The 14,548-nt window shown below is 32.0% G+C and overlaps 1 protein-coding gene across 2 annotated transcripts; it reads right to left on the bottom strand.

Moving 5' to 3' along the window:
- Positions 1-2,694: 2,694 nt before the first annotated feature.
- LOC122592862 (NAC domain-containing protein 82-like) lies at positions 2,695-5,911 on the bottom strand. Of its 2 annotated transcripts, none has more exons than XM_043765181.1 (5): positions 5,823-5,911; positions 4,870-5,175; positions 3,898-4,175; positions 3,198-3,656; positions 2,695-3,074 (listed from the first exon to the last, which is right to left on the bottom strand). In XM_043765181.1, exons 2-5 carry the CDS (start codon positions 5,015-5,017, stop codon positions 2,868-2,870), a joined length of 1,092 nt encoding a protein of 363 aa, XP_043621116.1. In that variant the 5' UTR covers positions 5,018-5,175; positions 5,823-5,911; the 3' UTR covers positions 2,695-2,867. The 2 variants fall into 2 exon arrangements, with proteins under 2 accessions (XP_043621116.1, XP_043621117.1); XM_043765182.1 differs by having other exon boundaries at positions 5,827-5,905.
- Between the last annotated feature and the right edge of the window lie 8,637 nt (positions 5,912-14,548).

Raw genomic sequence — 14,548 nt, 5'->3', positions numbered from 1 at the left:
GACTTAGTTTTATCAAATTTTGAATACTATTTAAATTTCAATATTTCCACTCATTTTGGAAGGTTGAATTCCTTCAATATGATGGAACAATTTCATCTCATTACGAACCAAAAAGCTTATGAAATGGAATCTGAATTTCATACAACTAACCAAACATAATATGAAATGGAATTTAGATTATAATTTCGTCAAATTCTAGTGAATTCTTTAAACCAAACAAGCGTGAAAGGATTTAAAAAATAACAATCCATAGTTTCGTTAAATGTTAAGTATGGGAGATAAAATGTAGAAAACCAGACACTTAATTTAAGATAAAAAAAGAATGTTTTCAAGAAGGCATCTTGCAAAAATATGTGTTATAAGAATAAGTCGCCTTGTAATTTTGTATGTCTAGAAAAACGAGTAGCAACATACGATTCATACCTAATAAAACTGGACTCAATTAAACATATTTCTCTGAGCAACTACATGCATATTATGAGTTTATGACCAAACAAGTTGCGTTATTTTGTTAAAATAACATTTCAGCAGTTGAATTGGGGTCAACAAAGATATGATGTCATAAAAAACTACTTTACTTTTTCTAAGACTAGACGTGTACTCACGCGATGCGACGCTACCTTTGAAAAGGTAATGGTTAAATGTATTACCTAACCGATTGGAGAGCTCGTAAGGAATGGTGATTTGTGGTGGTGGTGATGGTGGTGGTGTAGTTTAACCAACAGAGCGGGGGAGAGATGAAACCAATCTTTTTGTAGGTTGATGGTGATTGCCGTCGAGATGAAACTAACTTTTATATTAGGTTTCCGACGAGAGCAAGAGAGGGAGGATTAGGGATTAGGAACAGGCATTGGGAGATAGATGGAAGGGTAGTACAGAAAAATTACTTAAAAGAGTGAAAGAAATAGTTGTTTGTAGGAGGGTATAATAGGTATTTCAAAGGTAGATTAGTTGGAAAAAAAATATGCAGTTTGCTTTAATATGGAGTATAGATATAGATATAGATCTATTAGGGACTCTTTATTTTAAGGACTGTTAGGGACTCGGTCTACACCGTCCATTTTCATCAAATCTAATCACCACTCATCATCTTCGGCGACATCTCCGGCCATATTCATCTCCGACGAGACTTACACATGTGTAAGTTGAATAAAAATTATGATTCGAAGCGGGCTTCGCCCTTAAGGATATTCATAAACCAAAGCTGGTGGGGGTGATAGGTCATTAAGGGTGATAGGTCATAGTGTGATAGGTCATAGAGGGTGATAGGTCATAGGGGGTGACCGGTGATGGGTGATCTACCTAAAAAAAATTGTACTTAAAACATGTGTAAGTTACTTACACATGTGTAAGTCTCGCCGGAGATGGTCGCCGTCGCCGGAGGATCATGGTGGTGGTCGGAGATGATCATGGTGGTGGTGGCCGGAGAAGGAGGTAGAAGGAGTCCCTAACAGTCCTTAAAATAAAGAGTCCCTAATTTAACTTTTTTCTATAGATAGATATAGAAGAAGTATATATATAGATAGATATGATGCTGCTGCACCCAGGGACGGCTCCAGCTTTTGCCCCCACTCCAATTTTAGTTGTTTAGTCTCAATGGACATAACATTAGTACAATGTAATTTTTCAAAATTTAAATGGTATATTTGTAATTTCCTTTTAAAAGTAAGAAAAAAATAAGTAGGAAATAAATATAAATGTTACCTTCGTTGTCAACTTGTCATAAACTTATTATTTGTATGTCATTGGTCATCAAACATTAATTTTAAGATAGATTTTTTCATTAAGAGATTAAAAAACCCTGAGTTGTTTTGATTTTTAATAGATTGAATGAAGTATAATTTAGAGAAAAAACTTTCGTTGTTTGGGTATGTAAATGTGTAGTATATTATAGTGGAATTGTTTATAGAAAATGTATTTTCTTTTAATTTATTATATATATTTATCACAAACAATTAATTATAATTATCATAATGTAGAGAATATATATATATATATATACAAGCTGATTACAGTAATCTAAAGAAGTATATTTTTTGAGTTTCTTCTATTATATATGATTGAATACGTTTTCATTTAATAAGATCTTGTTTGATACGTGTGGTCATTATTTATTAAGAAAAACTAGTATTTTTAAATATGAGTGTTAGACCTGGTGTAGATAACAAATTTTTTTGAGGGTCTATTTTCTATTTTCAAGCTAGGGCTCTTTTTTTGTTTTGTTTTTTTTTTTCTATTTTCGGATACGACTGTTATAAATATGACAAATAACTTTTAATTTTGCCCCCTCGTAAAAAATTTCCTGGCTCCGTCTCTAGCTGTACCCTTCACATCCTAGCTAATCCATAGTTCTAATTAGAGTTTCAAAATATGCAACCTATCGATAATAAATGGAAACAACAATACATAGCATTTTTCATTTTACTTTATTCTATTTCTTTTTTTTAGCACCATCACCCATTCCACCCTACCGAAAGTTTATGAATTCACTTTAAAAATTATTTTACACCAAAATTTACATATTTTTTAGAATTCATCAACCACAACGTATTATCTGCATGTTATTAGGGCCATAGGGGTATTATGCGCATGAATTTAGGGGTATCTAGGATATCATATCTTTGCCCAAAACAATAGTGGGATAAGAATTTTAGGCCAAATTACTCACTTGCCAAACGTAGAATAGAGAGATGATTTGTGAAAGTTAAAAATAACAATAGTAAATCGGAAATGTTTAGGTTAAACACTTAAACATAAAGACAAATAGAAAATATTAGTACTTGAACTAAAACAGAGATTTCTAAAACGTGTCATCCCACATATGATCAAGACAAAACCAGGTGCAGTGTATCCAGATTAGATCAATGCTAGAAAAATTTATTGAGATCTTCCTCAAGATCATCAAGCGTAAATGCATCCATCGGATCATTAGCAGATCCATCAACATTGAACATGTCAAATCCATCTAGGCTCAGGTCATCTAATGTACTGTAGGCAGCCGGGTCCAAAACAATAACATCATCTTCATTACGCGCATCAGTCATGATCTTCTTCCCTTTGCAATTTTCCACCTCCTACAAAATTATTACTCCAGATGAAGAATGCAATATTCAGGAAAAATGAGTGGATGTATCCAATATTAAGTGAATTCTATAGCATAACCACAAAAACATAAACTCTTGATGAAGATTGCATACCTGAGTGTCATTATGAAGAAGTAAAGCAATGTCTTCAGAAGTAAGCAAGGCATCATCATTAGTAGGCCCATAATAGCTTTCATTTCCTAAAGATGTGATGGTACATGGACCTGGTTCAGTCAAGTTCAGGTTCATCACCGATGAACTGCCTGCATTCAGAATCACCATTTCTCTTACCCCAAGCAGACCAAGATGTGCCGAAGATGTTACAGTAGACTTCTTCAAATGCCTCTCACTTTCAAAAGATGGGGAAATAGAGGGTTCTGGTACAGTACAGTTAATCTCACACAAAGTTGAACAGCTTCCAGTCGGATTCACTGTTTCTGTAATAGTCCCTGACAGACTGACGTCCTCAGTGTCATCATCCCATTCTTCTTCCTTGAAGGGGGCACCATATTGAGCACCATTTTGTGGCCCTGCACCACTTTTCTCAAATAGTCTACAAAGCACATACGCCTCCTGAAATAAATTATCAGATATTCCAAGTTTGTAATTAGCTTTCAAACACTCCTTTTGATAAGCCACTTAAAGGTTCACATTAAAGATAATAATATTAAAATTAAAAAACCCAAATTTCAACTGTCCAGCCATACTCGTTGTGTGTCGAATTACAGAAATATATACATGTTGAGTGCTTCTAAATATAATTATGTTGGGTTGGTCAGAAAGGATAACATAGCCGATAAAACCAATTCAGTACCTGAGCAACTCCTGCATTAGCCAGATCCTTGTCTTCCATCCTGAATTCATGCATTACCCAATCTGTTCTTGTACCCTTTGGTGGATGACCCAGATGAAAAATCAATGTCTTAATCATTGCCACAATTCTTCCCTTGTATTTTACTTCCCTATCTTTCCCAGTAGCCTTCCAGTAACCAGCTTCAGTTGAACGATTCGTTCTAGACCCACTTAAATATTTTTTGGATTTTGGGCAAAAGAAGAACCATTCCAAATCGCCATCTCTCAAGTTGGACTTATCTGATAAGATGGTGAAAGTATAAGTATTGCCACAAGAAAGAAAAAAAATCAATGCAACTACAATGTAAGTAAATGTTCTAGTAAAAAAGGATAGCTTTCTACAAGTTAAAAGATATGCCATGGTGGATTAGAAGTGGCATGTTAAATTTCAAGATCGTAGATATTATATCAGCTTATGAGTCGACGCTCAATAGATTAATGTACTATCATTCCCGAGCAATTGGCATAAAGAAATAACGTATGGGTATGTACAAAGTACAAATTTAAACTTTAAATGGGCCAGAATATATCTCAGTACTATATAGAAAGCTCCTGCAGGGATTATTTCGTCATGCTTCACTAATTAATGCAGCACACATCATGTTGATTGCTCAAACACAACAGGATGTAAATGCACATAAGACATCTAAATAGCACACAATAACAAGTAGTTCTGCAAATGGTGTTGAACATCATTATTGCTGCCAGTAGCTACGTAAGACTGCTCGCAAGTTGCAACTAAACGACCAGTTATTATAGCCTCATAAATCTAGCCTGACCAAGCTATGGGAGAGAGACAACAAAATTGCCAGCTATGTAAGAATACGAAAGTATAAATTTAAGGACTAAACCACTAAAAAAACATTCAAGATGAGCACAATTTAAAGAAAGCAGATAAAAACAACAAAATTCCACGTTCAAGAAAGATCAACACCTGGAAGATCCCAAGGGCTGAAATCATATATGTTAACCTCTGCAATAACTTCGGGCACTAGCTTCTTCCCCATTAGCTTCCTCTTTAGGTGGAACATAACTAGCTCAACATCCGTAGGATGAAAACGAAATCCTGGACACCTCCTCATGACGTAATAATATTTTAAGTAAAAGTAATAATATATCGTAAATCAACTAGCAGTAAATTCCCGCCAAGCGCTCCAATGGCAGTCCCAATTCAAAAACCAGTGCACAAGCACCTCTAACCACAGTTGTGTGCAATGAGATTCTAGATACATTAGTATCCCTGCAAATTTTAACTTTGATGTCAATACAGTAACAAACTACTAGCATATAAATAAATAACAATCTAACGGAGCATTCAACCGCAAAAAAGAAAAAAAAAAAAGAAGTCACAAACCATGCTTGAAGACTCTAACTAGAATATTATAGTCTATCCAACCTAATTTCATCTTTGAGATTGTTGAAATTCTTGAAACTTGTCGACACATTGAGTCCTATAATTATTACAGTCTATTTTCATTAACACGAATTAAGGTTTTGGATTAGGCCATTAATTGTCAACCTCTCAAAAATCAAATATATTATCAAACACCTGTTTTCGTACTATAGGCCACCATCGCAAAGGCACAAACCTAAACATCGGCTGCCAAGACAACTTCGACCATCGGCACACACAAAAAACAACCACAAACCCTTCATTAATCCTACCACCACCCCCAAAACACTAATCGCCGTAGCAACTGCCGCCAAAACCCTAATCCATTGCTCCGGCCATACTGAAACCGAAACCCTAACCCTAACCACTAATGATCATTCATACACGTACATATATAATCCAATTTAAAAAAAAAAAAGTACTTATATCATAATTATTATGGAAATAAAATAGAAACAAGTAGCTGATTGATGGCAGATTAATTAATGAATTACCTACTTGTAGAAAACGAGAGAAAGAGAGGCAATTAATGGTGGCGACTGAAAGTCATATATGCAGATCGTTGAAACCGCAAAACCGCAAAACCGAATGGTTTTCATCGATTATATAAGAAACCTAAACTTATAAAACTAGTCCCCGACAAATGAAAGACCGATCGGTTTCTGTCCTTGAAAATTAATACCACTTTTGTATGGGTGTATGTATGTATAAATTAGCATTGTACCCGCGTAAATGCGGCGGTGATCATGACGGCGACGGTGTAGTGGTGGGGGCTAGGGTTGTCATGGATTCCAGCAACTCGAGCTCGAGCTTGAGTCCGAGCCCTAAATTCAGGCTCGAAATAATTATCGAGTCGAACTCGAGCTTTACATAGTTCGGCTCTAATATTTATCGAGCTTTTCAAGCTTTTAATATGATAGCATAAATTGTATATATATTTTCAAGCTTTCAATAGCATAAATTATATTGTATATTTTTGAGCCATTTATATAGACGCAAACCAAGCTCGAGTCTTTTTCGAGCCGAGCTCGAGCCATGCTGAGCTCGAGTTAGGCTCGGCTCTATAACACCCCTAATGGGGGTGACTGTTGGTGGTGGAGGCGGCGTAAAATGTCGTAGATAATCAATGTAAAAAGATATTTTTAAAAAATAAAAAATTGATAGTATAATTTAATTATTAATGTTAAAGAGATAATGTATGTAGAAATATTTTAATGGGTGCTAAGTAAAAATATTACATTTTTTCAGCATTTTCAAAAATAACATGATATTTTTTTTATAATATAATATAGTATATATGATTGTCTTGTATGATGGCTTTCTTATGTAACTATCTGAGTCATAATTGAATATATATTAAATGGTATAAAAATGTTTATATAAATTAATTTTTATTAGAATGGACCTACTTTAATCTATATTATGTTCACGACAGGTTTGAGCTAAAACGGATAAAAAATGGTTTAAAATGATGAAATTGGTCGAGTGTGGTTCGTGTTACAAAGAAAAAGATTGGTGGTGGATCAAACTCTAAAAGGACCTATTCTTGTTTGATTGTTTTACTCGTGCAAATGGAAAGCAGGAAAGAACAAAATTCATTCTACAATTTGAAAGATTTTTATGTTGCTAGATTTAATATGGGCCGTGCCTTACATTCACCAGCCCCCATCACTTTGATTCTTTTATTGGGCAAATGAACTAGACACAAAGAAAAAGAGTCCATCTCAATTTGATTTTGTGTTGTCGGCTAAAAACCCCTCACGTGGGGATCAAGAGAAAGACTGAAAGAAGGCTATATATACTTTATAATTGTCATCTTGAAGGGGCAGCCTCTCATAAAGGGTCGACAATGATGCACCGAAACTTCAAACAGGTAGGCGTACTTGTTTCGGAAACTCGTACGAAACGCGTACGAAACGTTCCCTTGAAGTTTCCATATATACCGAAACGTTTTTATGAAATTTCCATACCGTATTTAATTAATATTAAGGTTTTAATGAGTTTTTTTTATTCCAAAAACGACTCTTATCTTGCGACTATGAATACCCCCAAATGCAAACTAACTAAATTATACAATTGAACCAGCCTTTTTCTATTCCAAAATTGATTAATATAAATTTAATCCGTGTTTACTAGTCCCCATATATCAAGCATATATTATTAAATTATACAAATTATACATAATCTCTCAAATTTCAAGTCTTTCTATATAAAATCAATATTTTTTTATTTTTTTATTGCCGTATTTTTGTCGTACCCGTATCCTAATTTTTTTAGTTTTGTCCTTCCCCGTTCCCGCATTGTTCCCGTGCCCCTTTGCTGTTTCCGTTTTGGTGCTACATAGAGGATCGACAACAGACATATATCATTCGGAGGGAATTAATTTCGAAGGGATCTTTTGCGGCTGATCATTAAAAGTCGACACACGATCTCTATTACTATTAAACTAGTTTTAATATCCTTATACGATGTACGGCTTATTTTTAACTCCTAAAATAACTAAACTACTCTTCGTTGCCACCACTGCCGATCTCTGTTGCTACCACCACCTATCCACCACCATCACCCGCCACCGTCTCTGCATCGCGTTAAAATAGAAATTTAGTGAATTATTATAAATTAAAAGGTTATAATAACAATAAATGTTAAAAAAGTTGATTTAAAAAACTGATGTCATAGCATACCATCATAAATACACCATAACTTTCTCTCTTGCACAACTATCATGAATGTCGACAACGTCGTCACAACTAACTATGTGTCCTTGTAAAACGCATTCCATTTTCGTGCATTATACGGTACTTCTAGTTTCACATCATTTGTTTATTCCAGATTTAGTATGTGTAAACAGCGTAACGATACGAAATAAGTTATAAAAATGCGTTTCACAGATCAAATCATCAAATGTGTATATAGTGTGTCGGCAAAGATGAATATGAGGTATTCTTGGGCCTAAATCAAAATGACTGAACTCACTGGTGAATGGTGATTGTCCATTAAAAGCTGTTAGGCCCTTTTAAAGTAAATAATGTTGTCGAAGTTCATGTAATCTTTAGTTTATTGATTATTGATAGTTGATACTTGATAGTCTTGTATTCAAATACTTCTATGGCTTTTTACAAGTTAACCCGGGTAGTTCATAATTTGAAACTGCTTGGTTAAAAAAAATAAACTCTATCCATCCCCGTATACTATACTACTAGTTTATGTGTCTGTTTGGCAAGGAGTTTTTAAGGGCTTTTAGGAGCTTAAAAGCCCCGAGCTTTTAAATATAAGCTCATTAGCCCTGTTTGAAAACGTATTCGAATTTAAAAGCCCCACCCTCAAAAGGCTCCTAAAAGCCCCGAAAGGTCTTTAAAATAAAAACTCGTAGGAAGAGAGTTGAAAAAAAAGCCCCAGCCCCTAGCCCCAACCCAAAGCTCTAGCCCCAGACCCTTAACTACAGCCCAAACTCCAAGCTTTTGTGCCAAACATACCCTATATATATTATAACTTTAAAAAAGAAAACATCATGGTTGGATCAGTGGTAAATACCCTTGTCTTTGGAGACAGAGGTCATGGGTTCGATCCTCATTCCATGCAAAGGTTGGAGAGTCTTTTCTACCATTTAGGTAGAAACTGGAAGCAGTCTCTCTACTTAGGTAGAGGTAAGGTCTGCCTATATCTTAACTTCTTTCATATACCGTCGAGGTATTGGGGCTCAAAACTCACGAAAGGCGGCACTGAGCAGTTACTTACCTATAACTTTAAAAAAGAATATATGATCGATTTGTTTACAAACTTATGTGACATACAAGATGGATTAATCAAATGCATCACTCGACAAAATTATATTGCGTAGTAAAATGGGCTATCAAGCACAACAAGTACATGAAAGACTGAAATTAGTACATAGTTATACTAATTCAAAGTCTAATTTATTTTTAAGTTTGTGATAAGTAATGGGCTTTCTAGACCTGCTGTTCTTGAGCAATAAGATGTTTGATATCAAAGATGTTGTATTGGTATTTGGGCCATCTACACTGGATTCATCCGGCCCCAACTGTGAACAAGTATGGGCACAAATTACTTTTATCCAACGCCAACATATACACTCGATGACTCGAAAATAGAAATCACAACACACCGATTTTTTTTTGGCCAAGTGTACTTTAAAGCACCTGAAGGCTGAAACACTAGCATAAACACATGCTACCACATTTTAGGCACTGTCCTTGTTCAAATTAAAATTTGCTTAAAAGAAATATTATATATATATATAAATATATTGTCACCGGTTACTCGTTAGTGTCATAAAAATAATCGAACTTTAAAAACTGAGCATAGGATATTATAATAAAGTGTTGTAGCGTGTGGGGAGCATTTTGGAAACCATAAGTATGGTGAAAAGGAGCTTTTTGCGAGAAAAATTATGTTTAATTTCTTAAGACAAACCATAAATAAAACCCAAAATGCTTTATAAAGATATGTATCAATGCATGTGATAGAGGCAGAGGTTCAACTTTATCCAACTAAGGAAAAAAATAAAACAAAAAACACGCGACGTAAAACACCTTAAACTCTTAAAGCACCAACAATCTTTAGTTATTTACTTATGATTATTGTACGAGTAACAAGGTAAAAACCACACTTAATTCACTTTCTTTTTTTTAACCGGAAATACTTTACCAATATAGATATATGATAAAATATAGGGAAAAATCCATAAAAGGTAACGTTTTTACTTGAAATTTCTAATAAGGGGAACCTATTTAATTTTCGTTTATTAAAAGGATTGATTTTTAAAAATTTCTCAATAAAGGTAACATTGTTAGTTTTTAACGTCAGTCCTTCGTTAAATGTTACATCAACTTGCCACGTCATTAAAAATTGCTGACGTGGAAATATCTGTATATACAAATCAGTGTACACACGTTTCGAAATCAACCTCTGAAAACCCATTGATCCATTTCGAAAAACCCATTTTGGCTTTCTCATGCGATCTATCTAGCGTCTTGATTCACTGATCTGCTTCGCCACCCATTTTTGTGTCGCCGTCTGTTTGTTTCTGATGATGGTGATGATGCCGGAGGCATATCACCAAGTTTTTTCTTTTATCATTTTTCTTTTGTTTGGTGATGGAGTGGAGATATAAACATACATAGATATAAATATAGTGAAATACATGAACTTGACGAAGAAGAATAGAATGTAGATGGTGATGGTGAGCTAAAATTTGGAAATTTAAAAACTAATATATGGAAATGATTTGGTATTAGTGTTACAGAGGAACATTAACAAAAATACCCTCATGATGTGTCACTTAATGAAAGACTGACGTTAGAAACTAACGATATTATTTTTATTGAGAAATTTTTAAAATGTGATCCTTTTAATAAACGAAAAGTAAATAGGTTCCCCTTGTTAAGAATTTTGAGTTAAAAAGTTACCTTTTTTTATGAATTTTTTTCTTAAAATATATCCCCTCTCATCTTAAATATAATCAAATGAATATAATATATGATACATGGACATGGTCACAAAATTTACCAATATTAAATAAAGTATATATAGGAATAAAACTAAAATATATTATACTCGTTATTATGTTGTATGTTATGTTTCAAAAAGATAACTGAAATTGCTTCTTTTATCAATTATGAACAAGTTTCAGACTATACAAGATTTTAGTTTCGTATCTAATATATAAAATTTATGATGTTATTGATATTAGATGTTAATTTATCATAATTTAAAATTTATTTATTATTTTTAGTAAATAAAAATTGATCTATATTAAAATTTGAGTTTTATATTAAAATATTTTTTATTTTTAATGACATACAATTACAAAAGATAGCACGAATTACAAAATCTTACTCAATTTGATCCAAATCTAGCACGAATAATGTAATTCGAAATTAACAAATAATGAGGTTCTCACTTGATCTCTTCACTATATTAAACATGATTTTTTTGATTTTGACAGATACATGTGTTGTTAAACACTTAAAAATTGATAATTAGTTAAGCACTATGTTAGTTTTATGGACTTATAATGCATCAAAATGATGTTTTTAAGTGTTCTTACTGTTCTTATTTTAAAAATGTTCTTACCGGAGTGTTACCCTATATATAGGAGGACAATCAAATAAGAACAGTCTTAGTGAGAACACTTAAAAACTACATTTTGATGAATCAAAAGTACATAAAACTAACATAGTATAGAACTAATTATCATTATTTAAATGTTTAACAACACATGGATCCGTCAAAATCGAGAAAACCATGTTTTTTGTTTTGTGCATCCATCTTGGATGCATATTCATCAAAATGATGCATCCAACAAAAAACGTTATTTTCTCGGTTTTCACGGATCCATGTGTTGTTAAACACTTAAATAATGATAATTAGTTAAATACTATGTTAGTTTTATGGACTTATATTGCATCTAAATGATGTTTTTAAGTATTCTCACCGTTCTTATTTTAAAAGTGTTCTTATCGGAGTGTTACCCTATATATATATATATAATATATATATATATATAGAAAAAGTGAAGGTCGTATTGTCACACACCTAAATTGAGTGAATCCTTCTCACATGATAAATTTTTTAATCATTAAATGTATAATGAATAAATAATGGGTCCCCATAAATAAATACGTGTATATCGTATCATTGGGCTAAAAAAATGTAAGCCTACTAAAAACTAAACACTTAATCTACTCTACAAAAGTAGACTACAATGTAGAAATTGAGCTGAGTGTACTATAAATCTATAATATGGATATGGATAAATAAAATACTGCCCCTATATGCATAGTAAACAAGACATGAAAAGTCTTCTATAACAAACAACGTTTGTAATTTAATGCATATCATAGTAAACTAGTTAGCAAAACATTAATGACAACAATCAATTTGAACAATAATGTATGGATGAGTGAAAAGCCTATAATAAACAACATTGTTAATGTAGTGCATGCAAACAAAATATACACATATAGAAGATGAAAGAAAAGGAGTTCCTCATTTAGTTTATGACCAATCATGTCTTATTACAACACTTGATACCTACAAACTCAATAATCATACTATACATAATTGTCATAATAAACCCAAAGAATACACCAAATATTTGCAACAATCATAATAGGTCTCATAAATTAGAGCCATAATTGCTTAATGTAACAATTATATATATATATATATATATATATATATATATATACGCAAATCAAATAAGAACACCCTTAAAATAAAGACACGGTGATAACACTTACAAACTTCGTTTTCATGCATTAAAAGCTCATAAAACTAATATAGTGTATAATTAATTATCATTATTTAAGTGTTTAACAACATATTTGTCTATCAGAATCGAGAAAATCAATTTTTTTTTGTTTTGTGCATCCATCTTGGATGCATATTTATCAAAATGATGCATTCAACAAAAACCGTGATTTTTCTGATTTTGACGGATCAATATGTTGTTAAACACTTAGATAATGATAATTAATTATGCACTATGTTAATTTTATGGACTTTTAATGCACCAAAATGATGTTTTTAAGTGTTTTCACATTTCTTATTTTAAGACTGTTCTTACCGGAGTGTTACCCTATCTCCCAATAATTATAAACCAACACCCTAAATTCCTTATTGAAAAAGTCACAACCATTAGATGAAAAGCCAAATTAAATTCTAACCATTTGATTATTTTACTTAGCTCATATTCCTTTTTTAGATTTATTTATTTACTATATTATTTACCATTACTATTTTTTTTTTTTTTACTAAAATTATCATTATATTTTGACTATCTCCCAATACCTATAAACCAACACCCTAAATTCCTTATTGAAAAAGTCTCAACCATTTGATGAAAAGCCAAATTAAATTCTAACCCTTTGATTGTTTTGCTTAGCTCATATTCTTTTTTTAGATTTATTTATTTACTATATTATTTACTATTACTATTTTTTTTACTAATATGATCATTATATTTTTACTATTACTATACTAAATCATAAAAATAAACACTAATGACTAAATACGTTCATCGATTTACATTGCATTTACCATTAAATCTATAAAAATTATATATATATATATATATATATATATCCATTATTTGTTTTAACTTTTTGCACATGATGATGATGATTTCAAGTATATTGTATTACTAAGTTACTAAATACTTAGTTACATTGCATATCACATAATAAAACAAATACTATAATAAAAACAATCTTAATATATATTAAAAAGCAACTGACCAAACCTTAATTGACCAATCACAGTACTCAATGTCTCAAATTATTTAAATCGATCAACACATGTTTAAATGAATTTACACTTTAAAGTTTAGATTTGGTGTATTAAAAAAAATGAAAAACAAAATGATGAGTTGGATATTGGGGAAGTATGGGAAAAATGTCGCCAGTGATTTGGGGAAATGGAGGAAGATTAAGGAAAGTTAAGGTTGAACGTTTTTATTGGCGGTAAAGTTTGAGGGAGGGGTGACCACTTCCTCCACCTAATAGTACGTAAAGTTTCTATTGATTGTGGTCATTAATGTTTTTTTAATTAGTTTAGTGAATTATGATATCCATTACATTAACACCATTATTTATTATAGAGGACTTTTCATGTCTCCATGCATTATTGTTACTAGGCTTTAAATTTTCGTAGTACCATTTAGATTCACACCTAGAGTTGATTGAGAGAATGCTTTTAGACATGAGGTGAAATGTGATCTTTTTGTTGTATGGGTGTTTTTTCAAACTTGTGGGTTATACTCATCAATAGAATATAAATCAAGCAAACACAAATAATTATATATCTATATCTATATTAAAAGAGTAAGAATCCTAACATTTTAAAGCCCTCTTCAAAATTAAACCTATTTTAAAACATTGTCATCTAGAATTACATCATATGTGTCATCTCCATAATTTTTTACAATATTTATCTTATTTATATATGTTAAAAAAGAATTTAAATATTAAAATAAAGACTAACTAGCTAATTAACCCGGGTTCAACCCGAACATATTAATAATAGTTTTTTAAAAGCGTATGATCATCCTGCTGAAGTTGCGACGAAATGGATTGAGTCTATTCTGAAACATCTATGTGATTATTTACTACAACATTTTTTAGTTTTGATAAACAAATGCATATAGCTACCTTTAAGCTTTTGTGTATCAAATATATTAATATATTAATAATAGGAA

Source organism: Erigeron canadensis, chromosome 3 (assembly GCF_010389155.1).
Source record: "Erigeron canadensis isolate Cc75 chromosome 3, C_canadensis_v1, whole genome shotgun sequence".
NCBI lineage: Eukaryota > Viridiplantae > Streptophyta > Magnoliopsida > Asterales > Asteraceae > Erigeron > Erigeron canadensis.
Note: the sequence above shows the minus strand (reverse complement) of the source record. Positions and strands in the feature narration are given on the sequence as shown.

Bases quoted from the DNA above. Each gene is read 5' to 3' on its own strand.
- LOC122592862 (XM_043765181.1), bottom strand. From the start codon at position 5,017: ATGAGGAGGTGTCCAGGATTTCGTTTTCATCCTACGGATGTTGAGCTA. The intron at 3,657-3,897 runs GTACTGAATTGG...AATTTATTTCAG, and splicing joins CTAATGCAGGAGTTGCTCAG to GAGGCGTATGTGCTTTGTAG. The intron at 3,075-3,197 runs GTATGCAATCTT...ATAATTTTGTAG, and splicing joins TTCTTCATAATGACACTCAG to GAGGTGGAAAATTGCAAAGG.